This window comes from Mesoplodon densirostris, chromosome 2 (genome assembly GCF_025265405.1).
Source record: "Mesoplodon densirostris isolate mMesDen1 chromosome 2, mMesDen1 primary haplotype, whole genome shotgun sequence".
Classification (NCBI taxonomy): domain Eukaryota; kingdom Metazoa; phylum Chordata; class Mammalia; order Artiodactyla; family Ziphiidae; genus Mesoplodon; species Mesoplodon densirostris.
In genome coordinates this window covers 108,495,125-108,520,976 of record NC_082662.1, presented here as the reverse complement: position 1 = coordinate 108,520,976, position 25,852 = coordinate 108,495,125, and the positions used below count along the sequence as shown (strand labels likewise).

Here is a 25,852-nt window from a genome sequence, read left to right as displayed (position 1 = left end):
CTTTCTCTAGTTGCAGCGAGCGGAGACTGCTCTTCATTGTGGTGCACGGGCTTCTCATTGTGGTGGCTTCTCTTGTAGCAGAGCATGGGCTCTACGTGCCTGGGCTTCAGTAGTTGTTGAGCACGGACTCAGTTGTGGCTTGCAGGCTCTAGAGCGCGGGCTCAGTAGTTGTGGTGAACGGGCTTAGTTGCCTCACAGCACGTGAGATCTTCCCAGACCAGGGCTCGAACCCGTGTCCCCTGCATTGGCAGGCAGATTCTTTTTTTTTTTTTTTTTTTACTTTTTGAATTCTATTTTTTTATACAGCAGGTTCTTATTAGTCATCCATTTTATACATGTCAGTGTATACATGTCAATCCCAATCTCCCAATTCATCTCACGACCACCCCCCCGCCACTTCCCCCCTTGGTGTCCATACATTTGTTCTCTACAACTGTGTCTCTATTTGGCAGGTGGATTCTTAACTACTGCGCCACCAGGGAAGTCCAGTCTCATGACTTTAAATACCTTCTATATGCTGATGACTCCCAAATTTATACCTCCAGCCCAACCCTTTCTCCAAAACTTCAGATTTATACACTCAACTACTTACATGATATTGCCACTGGAAATGTCCAACAAATATCTCAAACATAAAATGTCCAAAACGGAACTCCTACTCTCTACCCTCAAACCTGCTCTATACATACCCTTCCCTATCTCAATTATGGCAACTCCATCCTTCCAGTTGTTTAGGCCAAAACCCCTGATGTCGTCATTGATTCCTTTCTTTCTCTCACATTCCATATCCAGTCCATCAGCAATCTTGGTGTTACCTTCACCACTTCTCCCCACATTAACTGCTATTACCTTAGCCTGATCACCATCTCTTATGTGGACGACTGCAATGGCTTCCTAATAGCCCTTCTGGCTTCTACCCTTGCCTTTCTATGGGCTATTCTCAATACTGTAACTACAACAATCTTTCAAAAGTCAGATAGGACTGTCGCTGGCTGAGTGTCATCTTGTCACTCAGAGTAAAAGCTGAAGTCTTTAAAATTATTTACTAGGGCCTATCTGATGTGCACAATCTCCATTACCTCTGGGACCTCATCTCCCAACATCCTCGCCCATTCTCATGCTGTTTCAGCCTCCATGGCTCTCCTGCTCTTTCTCTACCTGGAATGGTCTCCTCCCAGTTATCTGTTTGGCTAACTGCCTCATCTCCTTTAAGTCGTTGCTTAAAAACTATTTTCTATTGCATAGCCACTCTGGAAAACAGTTTGATAGTATCTTATAAATTGAAATACATGATTATTATATGACCTAACAATTCTACTACTGGGTATTTATCCAAGAGAAATACAACAAAGACTTGTACATGAATATGCACAGCACCTTTAGTCATAATAGCCAATCACAGGACACAATCCATATGTTCATCAACAGGTGAATGGATAAACAAATTGCATTCATACAATGGAATACTACTCAGCAATAAAAAAGAATAAACTATGGATACAAACAACATAGATGACCTCAAAATCATTGTGCTAAGTGAAAGAAGCCTAACACCAGAATCTATACTCCCTGATTCCATTTACAAGAAATTCTAGAATAGACAGAACTAAACTATAGACTGAAAGCAGATCAATGGTTTCCAGCAGTCAGAGATGTAAAAGGACTGGCACCAGTGGGACACACAGGAACTTTTCTGGGCGATGGAAGTGTTTTATATCTCAATTGTGGGGTGGCTATTGCATAGGTAGATATATATATATATTTGTTAAAATTCATCAAACTGTACACTTAATACAGTTAATTTAAACAAAACAAAAAAAAAGAGAGAAGAAAACAGAAACAGCAAAGGAAATGGCAACACAAACAGCCAGGTACAAAGGGTGAGTAAGGAGCTCAGCATAGAGACCACCAATCTGGGATGGCTTCATTGCCTCAGCTCAGCCTTACGGGCTATAAATGCTGTGATGGTAAACCCATGAATAAATCTTCCTCCATCCACTGGTCATTCTCATGTTTATTGACTTCCCTTCCCATCTCATATCTGTATAATAAAGTTACAAAAAGATACAGGAAAATCATGTGGTGGACAGTCTCTAACAGGGCTCCCCATGATCCCTGCCTTCCAGTGTTCATGTCTTTGTGTAATCCCCACCTTGAGTACAGCAGGATGTGTAACTTGCTTCCAACCAATAGTATATGGCAAAGGCGACGTACTGTCACTCCTGTGACTATGTTAAGTATTAAGAATATCTTACTAGCTGACTTGCTCTAGAGCTTCTCCTTGCTGCCTTGATGATATGAATGTGTGGGGAAAGTCCACATGGCAAGGAACAGTAGGTGGCTTCAAAGAACTATGGGCAGTCTCTAGCCAACATTCAGCAAGAAGTTTGGGCCCTGAGTCCTACAAGGAAATAAATTCTGCCAACAACTCAAGTGAGCTCAGAAGCAGATTCATCCCCAGTCAAGCCTCCAGATAAGAATTCAGCCTGGCCATTATTTTGGTTGTAGCCTAGTGAGATAATGTGTTTTAAAAACCACTTTCTAGGGCTTCCCTGGTGGCGCAGTGGTTGGGAGTCCGCCTGCCGATGCAGGGGACACGGGTTCGTGCCCCGATCCCGGAAGATCCCACATGCCGCGGAGCGGCTGGGCCCGCGAGCCATGGCCGCGGAGCCTGTGTGTCCGGAGCCTGTGCTCCGCAACGGGAGAGGCCACAGCAGTGAGAGGCCCGCGTACAGCAAAAAAAAAAAAAAAAAAAAAAAAAACCACTTTCTAAATGTAGCCTCCCCCTGACCACTCTTGAATGCTGCAACCTCCCCTCCATTCTTATACTTTTTGACCCCCTTACCCTACTCTACTATTTTTTCCCCATTAGGACTTACCACTTGCCAACATTCTACATATGTTATTTAATATTTATTTATTGTCTTCCCCCTCATAATAGAGTATAAATTTCATGAGGGTAGGAATGCTCATCTGTTTTGCTCATTTATATTATTATTATAACCACCTCCAATAGCACCTGGAACATAATAGGTGCTATCAGTATAGGTGAATGAATATAGTAGGTACTACGAATATAACATAGTAGGTGTTATTGACTATTCAATAAATATTTTTAAATGAACGAGGCCTAATGCTTAGATTTCAACTAGGATCAACCTATTTTTATTCGTGCAGAGACAGAGCATAGCTAATCACTGTCTGTCATATACTGAGACTTCTAAAATTTTCTATTAGGTCACCTCTGAGTTTGTTCTTCCCCAAATTAAAAATCCCAATTCCATTGCCCTTTTCTCATTAGCCTCATTTTCTAATTTTTAAGTTCTAAGTTTTGAGTTTGAATATTTCTCAATTTCCTCTAAATTTCTGGAGTTCTACACCAGACAGCACTAGTCTGACAGGGCCATGTACGGGGATAAGGACAGCCTGGTTTCTATTACATTCCACATGGCAATTGCACCTGTTTCACAAGTAAAAATAAGGTCGATGCCACCTTTTAGGGCAGATACATCAATGAGACAATGCCACCTCTTCCTGCCACAATCTTGGTAAAAACCACCATGAAAATGGATATCATTTTACTAGAGCTCCTTCTTTTCTTTTTAGTCTCACCTTAACGCAATGTAGAGTTATTCACTAAAAAAACATCATTTGCATTTGAACAGTCACTAACTTTAGTTTCTAAAGAATGTGCCAAGACCTTGCTTATTAATTGAAGAATTAGGCCATGTAGCTGCTAGGATACCAGGTATACACCCTGAGGCTATTAATGGCAAATCTGGTCCTGTGAAAAATGGGGACAACCAACTTCATAGAGTTATTATGTGGTTGGGATTAAATATATGTAAAATGCATAGCATAGTGCCTGGCACGTAGTAAACACTAAATGGATCCCCTCCTCCATAGGGTTTAAATGTGAAGCATTTAGCATATATTTTCCATGTGTATGCACAAATTTGGGGATAGAGGAGAGAGAATACCAGACGAAGAAGGACAGAATACTGATACCAAAAGGTGGGACAAGACCTGGGCCTAGAAACCTCTCCTGGAGATAAGTAGCCTAGAAATAGATAGAGAATGAGTCCTCAGGCTATTTTCCTCATGACCATTAATTGCCCTCCATCTTATATCAAGACCCTTAGGCACTGGTGACATACTTTGATACCTCGAAGAAGTAGGGAGAACAGGAGAGGAAAGAGGGGAGAGAGTAATTAGGAAGTTAGCACTGAGGGCCAAAGGAGGGTAGAGAAAGCCTGAGGCGGAGTTCTGGTTCTAACTGACATCACCACCCTCCACCTGCAGCAATTCAGGCAAGCCCCCTGATGTGGCCCAACACAACAAAGCTTTCCACAGCTGAAGGGACCTCTCTGCTCTCACCCCCAGCTTTGTAGAGACTGGCAGGGACCAGTTATGACCATCCTGACTCTGAGTTCTCTGAGGCTTCAAATGGTTTGGCAGCAACCTGGGCCTCTTCATAATCCCATAAGCCTGGAAGGGATCGGAGAGAAAGAAAAAGACTTCAAATGGAGACTGCTCCCCACCTCTAAAGGACCTTCTCCTCTGAGACCCAGAGGTCCACTACCTTCATCTGATTTCTGTGCCAGGAAGACCCTAGAATCCAGCTCTGGACTCAGGAGCTCCTGACTTTGCAGCAGAGTGATGACAACACACCATGTCATCAACTGAGTTGTGTTAGGTGGGCAGGAAAAGGTTTATGTTTGTACTGAGCATACACGCCGCTTGACTAGAGAGAATCTGGATGGGGGAGTCTGATGGAGTATTTCTAGGAGGGGCAGTCACCTCTGTGGCCTCAGAAAGAAGCTCTGAAACCTACCAAGGAAAAGTGACCTGGAAGGACTTGCTTACTTCTGGCCCTCAGCCAGGGCCCAGACTCTCCTTTTGCAGCTCTAGGTCATGGCCTTCATGCTGGCAGCCTCTGTCCACCCAGGGGCCTCAGAGGAGGGCTTCCTCCTCAAGTCTCCATGTGGGCTAAGGCTCTGTGTGTATAAAGAGGTGGCTTCCTGCCCGACATGCCAGTGGGGCCTTATGTGAGGTTGGGAGGTAAAAAGCTGGCATGACAAGGCAGTCGGTGCCTTTCATTCACTCCCAACCTCTTTGAGCCAAGTTTCCAAATAACAGAGATGATAACTGCCCAGTGCAGCCCAAAGTCTGTTCTAAAGTTGCTTGGCAAAAAGCCACCTGACTATTACTTAGCTCTCCACAGAACGGCATGTACCAAGTCAGATCACTGTCTTTTGGTGTGTGGGTGGATTAGCTGCTACTTAACATGATAGGGTGGGCCCCTTTCCAGTTTGTACCAGCCCCCTGCTCTGTAACTTCTCCATGTATAACACAGCCTCATTTCTCTGGGAAGTTGAACTTGTTTAGATGAGATGGCAAAGGCCAGAGGAGGAAGAAACCACCCACAGACTCCCGCCCAAAAAAGAGATCCCCATGGCTTTTGGAAACATATAATGATGAAACTCCTAGGGAAGGGGTACGTAGGCTGAGGAACTAAATATTTGGCAGCAGGCACAGGGTACAGAATCATTTATCTGTGAAGTACTCTAGCTTCTGCTGTGTATACTCTATTTTAGCCCAGGATTCTCAATACAAAGAAGAAGAAAGTCTAAACTTCTGACAAGCATATAAATTCCTTGAACTTTTTTTGAAGACCGAGGAAGTCACTGCAAGTGCCTGGACAGGAAGCAAGGCCTCCTGGATTCTAGTTTCAACATGACCATTAATTTGCAGTGTGACCTTAGGTGAGTTACTTTACCACTCTGGGTCTCCGTCTCTTTATCTTTAAAATAAAGGTTTTACTCATTAGGGAAAGCTGAGTGAATGGTATATAGGAACTCTCTATTTTTGCAACTATTCTGTATATCTAAAGTTCCTTTAAAATAAAAAGCTTTCTTAAAAAGTGAAGTGAGGGGGACTTCCCTGGTGGCACAGTGGTTAAGAATCTGCCTGCCAATGCAGGGGACACGGGTGCAAGCCCTGGTCTGGGAAGATCCCAGATGCCCCAGAGCAACTAATCCCGTGTGCTGTAACTACTGAGCCCACGAGCCACGACTACTGAGCCCGCATGCCACAACTACTGAAGCCCACGCACCTAGAGCCCACGCTCCGCAACAAGAGAAGCCACCACAATGAGAAGCCCATGCACTACAACAAAGAGTAGCCCCTGCTCACCGCAACTAGAGAAAGCCCGTGCGCAGCAACGAAGACCCAACACAGCCAAAAATAAATAAATAAATTTATTTTTTTAAAAAGTGAAGGAGGCATACAGATTAGCTCCAGGATCTTTTGTAACTCTAAACTGATTCTATGTTCTTATTTATCTCCTTTCAAGTGAAAATAAGTCATTTTCCAGCTATCCAAATATATATCAAAGCAGATTTTTCAGATCCACTCTTCCTACCGCAGACGAGATGTTGAGTAGCCCAAGCAACAAACCTATTTTTTGCTTTTAACATACCCTATACCCTGGGCAAAAGCTGAAATCTCCAAAAACACATTAAAAACATTCATCCATATCCTCTTTGTTCTCGTAAACAAATAAATTCATCCAGTTGGGAAACGCTGTTTCTGGCAGCCCATGCTTACAGAATCTCAGTTTTTCCCTAGCAACCGGGCTAATTATAACTCCAGCTACCTGGTAACAGCACTAGATTTTCCTGACATTGACTGGCAGTTTTAAAGCCATCTCAGCTCTGCTGGCACGTGCCTTCCTGAGAAGGCATCAGAGGAGCTGTGAGACTGGGAGAAGGGAAGCAACTACCTTAGTTAAGGTGAGAATATCCAAAGAGGCTGCTCAGAATCACGGAACTTCAGAGCTGGAAGAGATGTTAGTGTCAATCCCAGTTCAGCCCACACTTTTTTTTTTTTTTTTTTCGGTATGCGGGCCTCTCACTGCTGTGGCCTCTCCCATTGCGGAGCACAGGCTCCGGATGCGCAGGCCCAGCGGCCATGGCTCACGGGCCCACCCACTCCGTGGCATGCGGGATCTTCCTGGACCGGGGCACGAACCCGTGTCCCCTGCATCGGCAGGCGGACTCTCAACCACTGCGCCACCAGAGAAGCCTAGCCCACACGTTTTATACCTAAAGAACCAGAGACCCAGAAGAAGCGACTTGTCTTAGCCAGGATCCTGGCAGTCTTCTTGATTCCTTTCCATCAACCCTCTCATCCCATTAATCACCAAGTCCTACAGATAGTTTACCTCCCAAATATTTCGCAAATCAGCTCCCTCTCCTCCACTCCTATTGCCATGGGCCTCATTTAGGCCCTCATCATCTCTTGGTTGGCCTATCTGTTCTCCTGACTTCCTGTCTTATCTTCCTTGAATCCATCTTCCCCACCCATCAGAAGGATCTAGCATGTTCCCTGCTGCTTAAAGTCCACCAGTGGCTTCCTATCCTCCTTAGGATAAAGTCTACACTCTTTAAAATGGCACAAAGGATTACACCCTGCAAACCCTTCAGCCTCATTCTATGCCTAGAACTTAAATTTAGCAACACAAAACCACTTACAATTCTCCACACATACAATGTGGTTTCTTGTGTCTAAGCTTTTGCTTCTTTCTTTTAACCCTCCCTCCGCCCCCCTCAACTGACTAACCTATGCTTACTCTCCTTTGAAGACAAAGCTCAGGGGTCATCTCCTCAAAGACTCCTTTGTAGATTTTCCTTCCATCTCCTCTATTCAGTTGGGTTAGAGATGCCTCATTTGAGTTCCCTTATACTTCATATGATCTCTATTACTGACTCCTACCATACTCTATATCACTTGTGTCTCACGCATCTTTGAAGCCTCAACTTCCCAGCATAGTACTTGGAATATAGGAGTTGTCCAATTAATGTTTATTAATGCATGAATGGTGAAATCCGAAGTTCTCCATGATCTGTCCCCTGCTTACCTTTCCAACCACCACAAGTCCTCAATATCATGTGTTCCAGTCATACTGAAAGATTTGAAGTGTGTCAAGCATGCAATGCTTTTTCCTGTTTCTATGCCCTTGTAAATACTATTTCTTCTGCCTGAAATGCTTTACCCCGTTCCTTGTTCTCTTATTATGTTTTAAGATTCAATTCAAACTTCATATGCTTGGCAAGGCCTTTTCTGGTGCATTTTACTGTTCTCCTTAGTACTATAGAGCAATCTGTACATACCTCTATAGTAGCCCTTATTATACCATTTTTATTTATTTGTTGATAACTTTCTCCACCAGCATCTAGCACAGTAGCTGGCATACAGTAGTCAATAGATGCTTGAATTAATGAATGCATGCGTAGAGACATGAGTAAATGAATGGCCAAGGTGTAATGTAAATAAGGTAAACGCTTGAGACAGGGACTTACGATGCCTAGTCTTTCAACTATATTATGCTACTTTTGTCAGTGTGTAAACCTGGATGTACATAAATAATAGGAAGAAGTGGCTTTCTGTTAAGTTCATGCAGAAGTACAAATTATGTAGACACAGTTAAGGAGATAGTTGAAAGTGGTTTAAAATTAAATCAGGCTCCAGGATTTAGTTTTAGATTTGTTTCCTAGTGATTGAAAGAAAAGGTCTTAAGTATTCAAAGGAAAAAAATTTCCTCTTCCGAACAGGTAAGTATTATGATCTAATTAAGAGCTCTTAAAAATGAGAAGAGGGGCTTCCCTGGTGGTGCAGTGGTTGAGAGTCCGCCTGCCGATGCAGGGGACACGGGTTCGTGCCCCGGTCCGGGAAGATCCCACATGCCGCGGAGCGGCTGGGCCCGTGAGCCATGGCCGCTGAACCTGCGCGTCCGGAGCCTGTGCTCCGCAACGGAAGAGGCCACAACAGTGAGAGGACCGCATACCGCAAAAAAAAAAAAAAAAAAGAAGAGTTGTGTTAGGCAAAAACAAAGCCAAAAGTTGTGTTTGTTAAGGATTTCACAAAATTTTAAAGTAACTATGATAGTTATGGGAAAGTTGCTTTAAAAAATTGTGGTAAAATATACATAATATAAAGTTTACCATTTTAACCATTTTTAAGTATACAGGTCAGTGGCATTAAGTACATTAACACTGTGCAAACATCCACCTGCAGAATTTTTTCCCCAATTGAGTCTATATCCATTAAACAATAACTCCCCATTCTCTACCTCCCCACAGCCCCTGGCAACCACCATTCTACTCTCTGTCTTTATGAATTTGATACTCTAGGTACTTCCTATAAGTCGAATCATATGATATTTGTCCTTTTGTGACTGGTTTATTTCACTTAGGATAACATCCTTAAAGTTCATCTATGCTGTAACGTGTGTCAGAATTTCCTTCCTTTTTAAGGCTTAATAATATTCCATTGTATGTATATACCACATTTTGTTTATCCATTTATCTGTCAATGGACACTTAGTTTGCTTCCACCTTTTGGCTAAGTGAATAATGCTGCTATGAATGTGGGTGTAGAAATATCTGTTCGAGTTCCTGCTTTCACTTATTTTAGGTATATACCTAGAATTTGAATTGCTGGATATAATAATTCTATGTTCAATTTTTTGAAGAATTGTCATACTGTTTTCCACAGTGGTGACACCATTTTACATTCTCAACCAGCTATACACAGGGTTCCCACTTTCTCCACATCCTGGCCAACATATGTTATTTTCTGTTTTTGTTTTGTTTTTATCATAGCCATCCAAATGGGTGTGAAGTTTAAAAAAAATTTTAATCAAAAACACAACTATTGGTTACAACTATTTAATGAATGAAGTCTCCCTACTTTATTCCTACTTCTACTCCCCCAAAGAAGAGGAAATGCGCAAGCAAGCCTTTAAGAACCTCAGAAAGCAGAGAATGAGGTGTCAGCACACACAGTATGTACAAACATGGACACACGAGACTCTGTGACTTCCACAGAAATGTTTAAAAATAGTTTGGCCAAATTCACCCTTATTTCTTTCTCTTTATTTACATTTCCCCCTTCCTTACTGTACACATTTCTTAAAGTTCACATAAGTAAAACATAGGGGAAAAAAACTTAGCAGCTGACTAAACAAGGTATCCAACTATAAAAAGAAAACAGTCAACTCTGTTAAATATAAGAAAACCACTTATTCTGCAACAGCAGCTGCAACAGTTACTTTAGACGGTAATCTGAGAAGGTGCACACTCTCTAGTATGTGTCTCCAGGTATGCAGGATGGTCATAATCCTTTACATTTATTTAACATCTAACACATTAAACATGTTTACATATAGGGAGGAGGGCAGGGCGGGAATTCATGCTTCCATTTCAGGAAACTAAGGTTCAAAGAAGTGAAGGACCAGGCCAAGGATATGTAGTAGGAAAAGGTAAATTCAGAATTCAAGTTTTCTGGGAATTCCCTGGCAGTCCAGTGGTTAAGACTTGATGCTTTCACCACGGTGGCCCAGGTTCAATCCCTGGTCAGAGAACTAAGATCCTGCAAGCCATGTGGCACAGTCAAAATAGAAAAAAAAAAGGAACACAGAATTCAAGTTTTCTGACTGAGTTCAAAACTCGTGTCCCTACATTTTGATATCCCTCAAAGATACTTGTTTTGCTGTAATTGCCTCCATGGGTTCAAGTCAAGGTTCCCAAATTATATGGCCTGATGGAGTTCCTTGGGGCTTCACTGAACTTTTGGGTACTTAGCACAGAAAGTCTGCACGTACACTGTTACTCATCATATTTCCCACAGCCTAAAGAAATCAGGTTAGGACTAAAGAAAATCAGTCATTGAGCCAAAAAGAAATTCAATGAAGAGAACAGATCTTGAAAGTTCTCATACAAGGAAAAAAAAATTGTAACCATGTGTGGTGATGCATGTGAACTAGACTTACTGTGGTGATCATCTCATGACATACATATAGAGTCATTATGTTGTACACCTGAAATTAATACAATATGTTAATTATATCTCCATTAAAAAGAAAGCTAAGTCTTAAAAATTAAATAATTTAGAACCAGGCCAAGCTACAAAGTATTAAACTAAGATGATAAGAAATTTTGAATCATAACCAATCATAGTCATAATGATTTTTGTGAAAGCAAAGGACTTTGTATTATCACTAAATATTTTATTAAAAAATTTAACAAATCTAGGTTTTCTTGTTTTTTTTTTTGAAGAAACATTTGTATGTGAGGGTGACAGTAATTGTGCTGTAATAGGGACACTTCGATTATATTATGTTATTTATACATGGGCAAACTAAAATGGAGAATTGAGACAAATAGGACAAATTGTCCCAAATCCACTACTGAAGAAGAAGAAACTGATTTGGAATTCAAATGTGGCCCAAATTGGATGTGTCCAGTAACTGGATTTATCTGGATAATTCTTCCATCTCCCAGTTTGTCACAACAGGGGCAAATATTGTTTGAGGGCTTACTACCATGTGAGAGGCATTGTGCTGGTTTCAAAGGATTGGCTCACTTGATCCTGCTCCAGACCCTGTAAGATAGAAATTATTACAAGACCTACTTCAGCTCAGGGAAATTATAGTATTTGCCCAAGTTAACTCAGGTAGCAAGTAGTAGAACCAAGATTCCATCTCAAGCCTGTCTTATTCCTAACTCGTAACTACTATGCCCAGTGATAGTAGAACAGTAGAAATGATAAAAATTTGGTAGGCAAGTAAAGTCAGTGAGCTGTTTATCATGATTTTAAAAACCTAGCTCCAAAAATCCCCAAAACCAAAAAACAAACAAACCTAGCTGCTGAAATAAGCTACGCATAAACTTCAAAGTTTGCTCAGGAAAAATATCCAGTCTCAAAGATAAGAAACCACAGCTCAAAGAAGTCAGGCAGTTTAAAGACCACAAAACAATGGAACACAACTCTTTCAACTCCTGTCTAAAGGCCAAATCGACTTTAACCGTCCAACATCAATTATGTCATATTTAAACATTGACTCTATCTGATCCAGGATGACAACATTCAGTTTCTCCTGTCGCTTTTGTTATTGGATCTGACCCTGTCAGATTTTAAATTCCATTCTTAGAATGGAACCTTAAATCTTTTCAAAACAATCTTGAATAATAATAAATTCACACAAGCTTAGCAAGTAAGTAGTCATTGTGTGGCAAAACACAGTGGATGGTGGTTTTGTGTGCTGTTTGGGGATTGGGTGTTTATCACACAGCAGTGGATTTCACAAATTCCAGGGTTGGGCATATTTCTAGTGGGGGCATGCTCAGCTATCATGAGAAGATGCAGGATTAGATAATCAACAACAACGAGGAAGTCAGCCAAGTTGCCGCCCAGAAATTATTTACCAGAGCAGCTGCTGTTCAGAAATGCTAACAAGCCGGTCTTCCTGGGAGTGGGCCATGCTCAGCTGTAGACCACTTACAGTGTTTTCTCACTTTACTTTGCTCCAGAATCAGGATCTCTGTGTACTGCAACGGTTTCTCACTTTCTTGCTTTATATATTGTCTACCCCCAAAACTGACCCTACAATTAATATTTTCTATCAAGAGGGGGCAGTGGTACCTAATCATGTAGGTATATGCCCTAGTTGTTCTGTGCTGAGGGTAAGCAGCCTCCTCCTGTGTGTTTAAATATTAACAGAAGCTGAAGCTTAAAGGGTAGTTTAACTTAAACACTCAACTAGCCAGTCTCGCAGAACCAACTCTTATGTATAATTTAATATTATTTTATTTCTGAATTTTCTGAGCATCTTGAAAGAGAGAAATCCTTAGCTCCTTTTTTTTTTTTTTTTTTTGGTATGCGGGCCTCTCACTGTTGTGGCCTCTTCCGTTGCGGAGCACAGGCTCCGGACGCGCAGGTTCAGCGGCCATGGCTCACGGGCCCAGCCGCTCCGCGGCATGTGGGATCTTCCCGGACCGGGGCACGAACCCGTATTCCCTGCATTGGCAGGCGGACTCTCAACCACTGCGCCACCAGGGAAGCCCCCTTTTTTATTTACTTGCTCTGAAGTTGATACTTTTAGGTTTTTGGGGGTTTTTTTGTTTGTTTTTTTGTGGTACGCAGGCCTCTCACTGCCGTGGCCTCTCCCGTCGCGGAGCGCAGGCTCAGTGGCCATGGCCCACGGGCCCAGCCGCTCCACGGCATGTGGGATCCTCCCGGACCGGGGCACGAACCCATGTCCCCTGCATCGGCAGGCAGACTCTCAACCACTGCGCCACCAGGGAAGCCCTACTTTTAGGTTTTTATGTAACTCTTACAACTTCTCTTAAAATTAAACAGCCTTGTAGCTTCCTTTACAATTAAGAATTATGTATATCTACTTTAGTCTCTCCCTCAATCAGCTACATAAAGGAGGACTTGCCACTTGGAAAGAAAAAGACAGAACCCATTCTCCAGTCCTTTTCTCTTGCAGTTTCTCATATTTCCCTTCCCTGTAGTCATTATGGTGAAATGCTTGATTGCCTCTCACTAAGACAGTAACTTTTTACTCTTCAGTACAAATATCTCAACAAAAGTCTGCAGTAGTAAAAATATGTGAAATGTTAAATTACTGTTTATAATAGAATTTTATTACATATGTTTCACAAATACTGGTTTTCTTTAAGAGAATCCATGCACACAGCACCCAAATTATTGCAGATTCTCACTTAGTTGGGCATGATTTAATGCTTTTACTATATTTAAAGAGTCCCTCCAACACTAAAAAAAAAAAATCAAGCTAAGTTTAGTCACAGAACAGGGCTCTAAATTCTTATCTGAACTACCTGACTTACCATGTGATGCACTGCACATCACTCTCCCTGTCTCTGCCAACATGGCTGCTAATTAATTGTCCTAACCTTGTGGAGCACAAAGGGACTAACATGGATGAACGTAAAACACATTCATGGGAATGTCTGAGGGTGAGATTATAGGAACCAAATTGCTTTATCATTTTTAAATATCATAATAACTATTTACTAGTACAACTACTACCCTCTCATACATGTAGGATGCTATGAAGTTTACAAAGTGCTTTGATTATGTCTTCTTATTTAATCTTTATGGCTGCTATTTATTCATACTCTCAACAAATAATTTTCAGGGCCTATGGTGCTGTGCATTATTCTTAATGCCAGTTCTACAGGGACTGGAACAGGCTCAGAGACGCTAAGTAACTCGCCCAGGTCTCCGACTGTCCAAGGCTCCTGATCTGTGGTTTTCTAACCCCTTGTCCTTCCATCAAAATGCAACTGCCCTGATTTCTGTCAATCCCTCATCACTAGTGTGATAAACTAACTTCAACTATGATGTTAATGATTGATAACGGCTTTATGTGTTCTGCTTCCCAAATAAGGGCATTTTAACCTAAGCTGTCGGTGCTTCCCAAATAATCACAGCCAAACGGGATGAGTAATGTGACAGGCGAATGGAACAAAGGTCTGGTGAGAAGCGAAAGGAGGGGACACAGTAGTTTGAGATTCCCCATATTATAGGATGCCTGTAGCTGCCTGACTACTCTGCTCTTAGACCAGGAAGAGACAGGGCCATTTCTACTTCCTGAGTGGGACTAGTGGCAATACGGGAGTCTAACAAACGGTTGTCACCTCTGCATGTGACAATGTCCTGTGGCCCACTTACCCCCACCATACCCCAGTGCAGCTCCTATAATCCTTTCAGTCACACTTCTCCAGGACAGCAACAGTGCCCTCTCACACCCACCCAGAGTGTCCCCTTAGCCAGTGCAGAGCAGAGGGTGATACCAACTGACTCAAGTGGTCATTTGATTCAAGCTAAAACAATCCTTTCCCTCAAATTATCTAAGAAATTGCCCCTTTCTTCCGCCTTGCTTTGGAGACAGTTAATGGGAAAATGTCCCTCCCTCTGCACAGTGAACAGATTCATTCACTATTCCTACTCCGAGGCAAATACTGCACTCACGCTCCCCTTCTCCCTCTCTCTGAGTTACCAACCCTCACTTGGCCATATCCTCCTCGACCCCTGGCAGCTCCACTGAGGCACATTCACTATATAGTCACATAAAAGACAAAAGATGAGTCTGGATCAATTTCAGGTTAAAACAATGGAAATCCAGGAAAGTCAGAAAATAGGGCTAAATCCCTCAGATTTAGCTGTTCATCTTAGTTGAATTTACCAAACAGTGGTTTGGGTCTCAGAGACACCAGTTATTCCTCTGATGTAAAGTATTATCTAGCAGCCTGTAATGCTTCCCAAACTCCTTCTCGACAGGACAGGGCACATATAGATAATGATAATATTGGTATAGTCCTCCAGTGCAAACAGCTGGAGATTTAGAAACTGTCAGAGGCCACCAGCTGCAGGTCGCTCCGCCACTTCAGGTCCTGCTAGCCCAGACACTAAGAAAGCTAAGGAAACCAACATTGTGGCAACCAGTTAGGAAGCTTAATCCTTGTAAACCATAGCCTAATGTCCTCTTACCAAGGTGCTGTCTCATGTCACCCTCAACTCAGCCAATCCCCTCTGTCTTCCTTCCCAGCCCCACTCCCCCATCAATCAAGACAGCCCTCCCTTTCAGGGAAGCCGCCATTCCCTCTCCCACCCCACCCAAGGCCAACGGCTGTTCATTCCATCAATACCCTTTCTTCATTCTAAGGTGAGCTATTCCTAAAGATGAAAATGCCTAAGACCCTGTCCTAAAAGCTCATCTGCATAATCATCTTCAAAAACAAACACGAATTTCTCAAGGAACAGAAATGCCCTCAGCCCCTGCCCTGTTCCTCATGGCATCATTCCCTGCCCCCATGTGCCAGAACTAGAAGGGTCCCTTCTCTAAGCAGAGCATGTGACTTGAAAACTACCAGCTTCAGTCACCTCTGGGGCTTGTTTAAAAATGCAGATTTCTAAGCTCCCCCTCCCTTACTAAATCAGAATCCCCGGGGGGTAAGGCAGTAATCGGCACTTTAAACCAGCCCCCAAGGTGACTGTGCTACACAGTTCCAAACCAGAGGTCGAGAGCCTCTGATCTAATCCAGCTCGCTCTCTTTACAGAGTAGGAAAGTAGGAAACAGGCACAGATGAGGTGAAATGGGCTTGTCCAAGGTCACACTGGCGTTAAGGTGACCAGACCAGGCCGGGAACCCGCCTACCCCACTGATTCGCACTGCACCAGCTAGGAAGAGCTCGGAATCTGGATGTGTCCACCACCAGGCCCTGTCCCCCGCGAGCCGCAGGCCCCCGCACTCACCCTCTTGTAGATGTCCTCCCTGCTGGCCTCATACTTCTGCTGCATGCGCTCCTCCAGGAAGTAGATGCGCAGCTTGAGGCTGAAGTTCTCCTTCTTCAGGTCATTGAGGTGCTGGGACAGAGTGCGATATCCATTAGACATGGTGGGCAACCCATGGGGAGGCGCACATGCCCAGTCGCCGCCTCAGCCCAGGAACGTGGCGCAGCTGCCCCGCGGCATGAAGCGAGCCGGCGGCGACGCTGCGAGGCTACGGCGACATGCCCCTGATGGCTGGCGCTCCCTCCCGCACTTGGGCCTGGGCTCGCTGCTCTGGGTGCTGGAGCGCAGCGCGCTTTCCTTTTTTACCTCGGGAGATATTTGCGGAATCCCTGACAGAGGAACATGCTGCGTGAACTCAGACACAAGTGGTGTAACCCGACTCCAAGCTAGGACTCGGCTCTCACCCTCCCTCAGCCTCTCAGGCCCAACTGTAGGCAGTTAACAGTTTCTCAGAAAAGAGAGGGAGCTGACCCTCAGAAGCTTCCAGGAAATGGGGAATGGGAGTAATTCAAGGTGATGGTTGGGTTGCAAGGACACAGAATGGCCCACAAAATGGTGACCATGTATCAAATATCCCCCTCTGTCAGGTGCAAATCTTAAAGAACGATTCATCAGAGGGGTTTCTAATTTCCTTGGATGATCCAGAAGCTCACCTCTCATCAGTTCCTTCCCAGTTTTATTCCCTGGACCTTTCCAGCCCTGAGGCAGTTAAAGAAATAGCTTTTATTACCATGCCCCTCCCCCCATACACACCTGAGCCACCTCCAAGAAAGGGCCAATCTTCTAGTTCAGCGGAATCTTTGCAAAATCTGTTTACCAGTTACACAAGCTCCAAGAGGCAGGGTCAAAGTTTCCTCCCCTCTAAGGGATGAGGGCAAAAAGAGGGTGGGAGGTGATGGAGGGAGGTGTCAGGCTGGAGCCCAGAGATTTTACCCAGTCACTAGTTCTTAACTCCGGCACCTGCCAAGTGGAGCTAGGCACTCATTACCAGATCCTGCTCCTAAAGCAATTTAAGATCCTTGAATGACAGCTGCAACGTTGGCAGGAAGTAGTATTTATACCACACCACACGGGACATTGAAGGTGACTGGGAGACCCGCACAGCACAGATACCAAACACAGGCTCTTGGTTGCAGTAGTGCTAGCTTGAAAAAAAATTAATATTAACATCCAAAGTAAAGGAAACGAAAACTTTATACTTAATTCAAGTATAAGGTTCCTCCCCAACCTACCTGCTCTTCATTCTTCTAATTCGTTCTTCACTCTTCATAATAATTCCAATCAACCTCCCTTTTTGTACACAGCAGGTAGTATGTTGGGCATGAGGAATACAAAGGTGAAGACAGTCCCAGCCCTCCAAGAGATAGGTGGCCGTAGAGATGTAGGTGCATATGTTTTACACTATAATCCTCCAGGCCTGTGTTATTCAAACATTTTACATTTCACACTGCAATCCAGTGCACGCACACACACACACACAACTGAAGTAAAAGTTCCCCAAAGTAATGTTAACGATCACTATGTAGGATGCACTCTGATATTTCCTATTCCATTTCTCTTTTTGGGAGTGACCCACTGAATTGATTCCATGACCCACTAATAAGTTTTGTCCTAAAGTTTGAAAAATACTGAATCTGTGGGAACCCAGAAGAAAGAGTGATTCATTCTCATTAGGATGGTGAGAGAAAGAAAGCTTCGACTAGGAGTTGCACTTGCACTTTGCCTTGAAAGACAGAAAAAATTTGAGTGAATAAAGTGGCCTCAGGAGGGCATAATTAGAACTGAGCATTCTCTCAAATAGAGCTGGATTATAAGTAGGCAACACATTTCTTACCTAGACCACGGGTAACTTAAGACAAAATATTCTTCATTTTTAAAAAATGCACACATTTAAAATGCATTTAGCTAATTTCATTAAATCTGTGCTCTTAGAATAAATGAATTTCACCTAGGCTTAATTAGAGACAGTGAGGAAGAGAAAAGTCTAAGACTCAAGAAGATCCTTTTCTGGTCCCAGCTTTGTTACTAAATAGACGTATGACCTTGGGAGTACACTTCTCCAGAGGCCTAACTATCCTCATTAATAAAATGAAGTGGTTGGAAACGGTGATTTTATGGTCCTTTCCTGGTCTAAGCTCCTAGAGGAATAACCTGGTTATTATTACCTCCATTTTGCACAGGGGGAACCAGGTGCCAGATTCTAGATTAGTGTTTAATCATGCTTTTGATGTCTACTTGGATTCTTTCATTATGTAAGATAACTTAATAGAAGCTTTATGGAAAGTAAAATTGCATATGAATGCAGGTGCTCTTATCCAACCTATATATTTCTTTCTTCACATTAAGCCTATTTTCTCTTATTCCCTGTGATCCCTTGTTCTTTTCCTATCTCTCTAGCCTCTTCCCTGTGTTTTTTTTTTTTTTTTTTTTTTTTCCTGGCTCTTTAAAGCTACTACTTAAATGATAATTAGTTGTTAGCCTTCTGATTTTTTTCTCCTCACACTTTCTCCCTTAGAGATTTTATCCAATTTTAGGGCTTTGACTTTTGCCTCCCAAACAGTCCCCAAACCTCCAACTGAGTTGTCTCACCCAAGACCTAACCCTACATAACCAGCTCTTTGCTAAATAGTTCAACTTGAATGTGCCATTCTCACGACAAACCTCATGGCAAAAACTTTTGCAACAGTGTCTATCATGTCTGCCAGAATTCATCTACCTAGTTCTTCTCCTTATTAAAGCTAAGAAAACCCATTATTTTAAAAACATTATTTTCAAAACTCAAATCTTATCCTGTCATCTCCTTTACTTAAAACTCCTTCACAGGCATCTCATCACTCAGCATAAAAGAAAAAAAAATCACACCCTCTCAAGACACGCTGCCTCTTTTTTCAAGTCACTTTCTCAAGTTTGAATTCCACCCAAATGAAGCTTTCCCTGCTATGCCACACTGGAAAAACTTTTTCCTCTTGAGCTCCTAAGGCAAATACTAACGTTTGGCAACTGCTCATATGCTGCCTTATGGTAATGCTTTTCTGTTGTCCTGCAGGGTTATTTACACATTTTAGAGCTTTTAAATTTTTCATGTGTCTACCTCTCCAACTAGTCTGTAAGCTGCCCAAGGGTCAATGACTTATATGTCTCTCTATATTCCTTCAGCTCCCACAATTGCCAAGAAGACCTCTCCAGTTAATTCTTTCCACTGTGCAGTATACGATCACCTCAGTCAGACTAGAGTGTTTTGAGGGCTGGCAAGGCATATCTTGTGTCTTTGTATTCTCATTGCAGAATATTTAGGACGCACTCCCTAAATATTTGTTAAATTAATTAATAGATAATTATTGCATATATATTTCATTTTTTGCTGATTTGATCTGTTAAATATGGGCTAGCTTGCTTATGTTAGGTTGGCCAAAAAGTTTGTTCGGCTAAGATCTTAAGAAAAAACCCAAACAAACTTTTTGGCCAACCCAATATTATTCTCATAACTTTCCAATGATATAGAAAAGTTTGTTTTAATGGCTCCAAAGAAACTACATCTGCTAGAATGATGACTAGAAAAATAATGTTTTGTTCACTTAAATTTCTAAGTTTATGTGCCCATCTTGACTTTTCTCCTGAACTCCAATCTACACCTAACTTCCTAGTAGAAATCTCTGCTTGAATATAGATAGTTCATGCTCGTGATATATAAAAGTGAATTCCTATTTTTTCCCAGCACATATGTTCCTTCTTCTTTGGACCCCATTTCAGTTTGTAACCACCAATATTTGCAGTTGTTTGGTCCAAAACCTTTGAATTATTCTTGACCCTTCTTTCTCATGCACATCATCTCATCTGTCTGTAAATCTGTCTATCAAGATTTCTATTTTCAACACATATAGAGAAGCTAACTACCACCACTGCCACTCGTACTTTGCCACTCTGGCCCAAGATACTGTGATCTCTCCTCTGAGTTATTTGAATAGCCCCTTAACTGGTCTCCCCACTCCCACCCTTGCTCCCCTATAGTCGATTCTTAGCATGGCAGCCATATCACTATGAGGGTTACAAAATGTCAGATTGCTTCTCTGCTGGAAACCCCCAATGGCTTCCCATCTAATTGAGAGTGAAAGGCTAAGTCAGTCATTTTGTTAGCCCATAAGTCCCAAGGCCCTGCATAATCTGGAGCCTCTCCCCTACCCTCTCTTCTACTTTTTTCCTACTACTCTTCCCCTGTGTACTCTGCCCTGGCCACACTGTTTCTCTTTGCTGTTTCTCAAAAACACCAAGCACCCTCCCTCCTCAAGGCCTTTCAGCTTACTGATCCTTCTCAATAGTATGCTCTTTCTTTAGTTATCTGCATTCTCTTCCTCACCCTCTTCAAGTCTTTGATCAAATGTCACTTCCTCTATGAGGTGACCACCCTATTTAAAACTGTTACTCACCCTATGCCTCACCCCAGCCCTCCATGTCTCCCTTATTTTTTTTAATCCCATAGCACTATCACCTTCTAAAATATTATATTTACTTATTTATTTTGTTTCTTGTCTGTCTCTCCCTACTAGCATGTGAACTCCATGAGAAAGCCAGGATATGGGCCTGTTTTGTTCACTGCTATATCATCTGTACACAGAATGGTGCCTGGCACATAGTAGGTGCTCAAGAAATATTTAATAAAAGAATGGATGAATAGCTGACTTTGACTTCATTGGATTTAATCCTAATAGAATTCAATCTGTATACAAGATTATGCAGATCTTGTAGGAGGAAGAGCATATCTAAAGGTAATTTTATGAGTAAATTAATTCTAACAGACTAATTTTAATGCACATTGCAGAATCTGAACTATGTACAAGAGTTCTGAATAAATGGGGAATAATATATGATAAATAACAATCAAAGGGCAGTATGAACTGTACAAATAGTAAAAACTACAGAAATTAGGAAAGAGAGGCTACCAGAGAAGGTTCCAGAGAGAAGTGACATTTTTGCTCCTTAAAGGATGAATCACGTTTGTATAGGCTGGAGGGAGAATACAAGGCAATCTAGGCAGGTAAAACATAAGCAAAGGTACAGAGGACCAAGTGGACTGAAACAAAGGGCATGTGCTGTCCTGTAGTGGGTAAACAGAGAGGACAGGAAGTGAAGAACCATTTTAGAAAGATCTTGAAAGTCAGGATGAGGAGCCTGAGTTTGTTCCTTTAGCAGATTCTGGTTCTCAGTTTGAACAAAGGGTGAGGAACTACTTACTACTTACTTTATTCGCTTATTGCTTATGTTTTGTTTTATTTGTTTGTGTTTTGTAGCTTTAGCAAACAAAACCACACACACCTGTGCTGCTCACTAGACCTCCTAAATCAGGGCCTCTCAGAGCTTTGGATAAGTTCTGCACTGCTTAGGAAATAAACACTGCAGGTTCTTGAGCAAGGGGCAGTGCTTCTATCTTTGTTCTTCCTTTTTAATGTAGTATATAGAAACTCTTTACTCTCTTCTCTGAAAATATTTTTTCCAAACATTAACAGTTCTCCCCTGCTCCTTCCTTAATTTCTTCTTCCCACCGCTTCTTAATGTATTAGTCCAGACTGGAAACAAGACTTTAATAAGAACTCAATCAATGCCAACAATAGTAGGAGATTACAACCCAGCTGTTGTATGTCATGCCCCATTAACATAACCGACTGTCAAGTCAGCCTTTAAAAAAAACTCAGCCTCAATTTGCTTAATCATATTCAGACCCCCCAGATAGTTCTTACAATGGAAATGCTTGAAAACATATTAATCTCTTACCAATCCCTCTCCTAAGCATACAGTTCCACACCACTAAAAATGATTAATCATCTTAATTGACACATTCTTTTCAAATATAATGAAACTTTTGCAACTTAACTCCACTAATTTGATATCTGTGATAATTCATAATTTTACATTTCATGAAAATAAAAATATTCTTAAATAACTTAATATGGTAAGCAGAGGAACAGGAGAATAGTGTTTTAAGCAACACTTGACATTTTACTATCCACTTACAAATTGGCAATAAATATTATCACTATTATACATATTTATCTAGGTGGGATAGCACAGAATTGTGGAAAAGGCAATAGCGTTTGAACCAAGGAGATCTGGGTTCAACTCTCAGCTCTGCTATTTTCTAATTGTGTGACTTTCGGAAAAATACTTAATAGTAATTAACTGTAGGAAAGGAGTCAGGAGGTCGGATTGGGGTGGGCTATTAAGAGTGTTGCAATTGCATCTGTAATGTGAACTTTTATTTTTCAATATGAGGCAAATAGAGCGAAAATAATATGTGTTAAAATTTAGATATTGGGGGGACTTCCCTGGCCGTCCAGTGGTTAAGACTTTGCCTTCCAATGCAGGGGGTATGGGCTCAATTTCTGGTCAGAGAGCTAAGATCCCACATGCCTTGTGGCCAAAAAACCAAAAGAACATAAAACAGAAGCAATATTGTAACAAATTCAATAAGGACTTTAAAAAAATGGTCCAAATCAAAAAAACTTTTCAAAAAATTTAGATATTGGATACATGGACAAGTGTTTTATTGTTCTTTGTATGTTCTTGTCTGTGAAATAGTTTATTATTTTAAAAAAACTATTTTAAATGGAATGAAACTAGGAATTACAGGAAGGCAGCTTTCAATTAAATATAAGAATAAATTCTCTAGTAGAGTTGGATGTAATGAACTTATTGCCACACTCCATCCATACATTCATACATCACATATTTACTTAGCACTTACATTATGAGAGATAGTAAATTTCCTGCCACAAAAAGGAATCAACTGAAACTAAAGAACCACTTGTCAGGGATATTGTTAAGAATCTTCACACATCCACTAGGAGTTAGTTCTGGAGAACTTTTAAGGTCTTTAGCCATCCTGAGATTCTATGTTTGAAACATATTTTCTCATAGAAACGATATTACCAAAGACAGCACCAATGAGAGAGCTGTCACTTTTTGAAAGATCTCAGAGCACCCCACCAGCTCTCTTATGGTAGAGTCCTAAAAGGTAGTGGGAGTCTACCTGTTCAGACTGAGTGCTCTGGTTGCCTTGCGCAGGAAGAGGAAGAGGAGATAAGTGAGAATAAAGCACATGTTATTCCAAGACAAAAACAGCAACAAGGACTGGGGACCTAAGGATGACCCTCAACAGAGTTTGCTAACTGTTACATTTTCAAAACAGACCTGTGGGAAAGTCACACCAATGGCTAGAGAGTGCTTCCTGCTCTTTAGCACCCAGGAACCCTACTTGTTTTGGATTAGACGGCAGAGATAGACACGAAGGGATGGGGCAAGGAGAAGGAGGAGGATGGCTTGTTTCACATATAAATATTTTATTTGTAATACATCTATGTGTCTGGAAGTCCCTATGCTTTTCTGATAAAATCTAACTTGGAGAAATACAAAAGTTTAATTACTGGCTCTTTTGAATGACTTTGACTTGTATTACAAAATTAATTAGATATAGTTACACTATCTTCACAACAACAATCGCTTGTATAGGATTTGACAATATACAAAGCACTTCCATATATGTATTATTTCATTGTATCTTCATTACAACACTGTGAAGTAAGTGGATTGGATATTATTATCCCCATTTTATACTCCAGGAAAGTAAGACATCAGGAAGTTAGCCGATTTGCTTAGCTAGAAAGTGGAGGAGCACAGACTACAGCTTCCAGCAGTCTGACCCATACTTCATACTCATCAGGGCCTTAATCTGACACTAAGTGACCCCTGTGAACCTAGGGCTCCCCTGTGACTAATAAGGTACTTCCAATTCTACCTCAGGTCCCTGCATCTTTTCAAAAAGTATCCTTCATTATAAATAATACTGCTTGTGACCTCAGAGGGTCTGACCACCTGAACCTATATAAAACATAGTTTTCTCCATTTTCAAGGTGACTAAACCAAAGTTAGTCCTCAAAAGATTAAACATAGGGTTACTATATGACCTAGCAATTCCACTCCTAGGTATACACCCAAGAGAAGTGATACATATGTCCACACAAAACAGAAGCATCATTCGCATAGTCAAAAAGCAGAAACATCCCACATATCCAAAAACAGAAGTTTGAATGCCAAAGTTTAGCATATCCATATAATGGAATACTACTCAGTCATAAAAAGGAATGAAGTATTGACACATGCTACAACACGAATGAACCTTGAAAACATTATATAATGTGAAATAAGCCAGGCACAAAAAGTCATATATTACATGATTCTATTTTTATGAAATTTTCAGACTAGACAAATCCATAGGGAAATTAGATGAGTGGTTTCCAGGGCCTGGGGGAAGAGGGAACAGGAAATGACTACTAATGGGTATGATGGGTTTCTGAGGGGTGATGAAAATGTCCTGGAACTAGATAGTGGTAATTGTTGCACAACTCATTGAATATACAAAAAACATGGAATTGTACACTTTAAAAGGGTGAATTTTATGGAATGTAAATTACATTTCAAAAAAGCTGTTATTTAAAAAAGAAGAAAGAAACTAAAGCTGTGAGAAGTAACATGTCCAGTCCTTTGCCTTTTACAAAGGATTTTTTATGATAAAGATTCAAGTTCAATTCAATTCAATTCAGTTAAAAGCAAATGGTTTAGAACTGACCATTTCTAAATGTATATTAATCCTATTTAGATTATGGGGCCCTAACATAAAGGCTAGATAAAGTATACTTTAAGTGGCCCTCAATATTAAATACTCATGGATTGCTATGTTCTATCAAAAGTTAAAGTTTTGTTACAATCCTTAAATAAAACAGAAAGAAAACATGATCCACCCTATATTTTGACAGGAAAAACATACTCATTAGGCTGCCCTGAAGAATATGCAAAACTTCTGCAGAACATTCTAATAAGGAAAATGTCAGTCAAAGTCAATCAACTTGGTCTTCCACTCATCAACCTTTCACTTCCACACAGGGTTTCTGTCCAGTGTTCCAGAAGTCAGCTGTTGATGCCTGCCTCAGAAAGCAGACTGAGAACTCTACAAACATCTGGCTTTTTTTCTTTTGGGTTGCACAATAAACAAATCTTTCTTCTGAAACTCTATTTCTGAAATTTCAACATAATCCCTGAAGTTTTAGTCTTTTAAATGCTAAAATATTAACAATATCATTCCATTTTTTCCCCTTAAACTCAAAAGCATACTGATACCCATCCTCTACACAGTCTTTTCTTGAAATACATGGCCTGATGGCAAGACAGCTAACAACAGAGCTATTATATCAGGTCAATAAATAAACCCTGTCTTAGGCAGCATCATTGTGTAGATAAATGGCAGGGGTTCCAGTGATGTTCCTGCTGCCTTCCCCCACCATAGATACACACCCACACCACCCCCAATGATCCTGGAATAACAGGGTGTTGTCATCATCATATTGGAGCACTATGAACTATATAAAAACAAAACAAAACAAATAACAACTTCCCTGGTTACCAAAAATAAATGGCCCAGCCAGAAATAGCACTGTCAGAGACAGTTAAATGAGTTCCATGGCAAACAACAGTTGAGCTGCACTGATGCTGGGAGCTCCCAAGCTCCAAACTAGATTCTCCCACAGTTTGGCCCGACCAACAAGAGCAGGACTTGGTGTTGTTTCTTTACAACTGGTTCGACCCCGGAAGATTATTTGCTGAGCTTTTAGTATTCAGAGGGAACGTGTCAATTTACGG

General features: G+C 41.4%; 1 protein-coding gene across 1 annotated transcript in view; it reads right to left on the bottom strand.

Annotated features, from left to right (window-relative positions):
- LOC132484163 (myomegalin-like) overlaps window positions 1-25,852 on the bottom strand; it is a 105,462-nt gene that overhangs the window by 16,206 nt on the left and 63,404 nt on the right. The window contains exon 4 of the mRNA XM_060090385.1: window positions 16,130-16,240. Within this exon, the coding sequence (XP_059946368.1) occupies window positions 16,130-16,240 (111 nt within the window). The remainder of the gene's footprint in view (window positions 1-16,129; window positions 16,241-25,852) is intronic.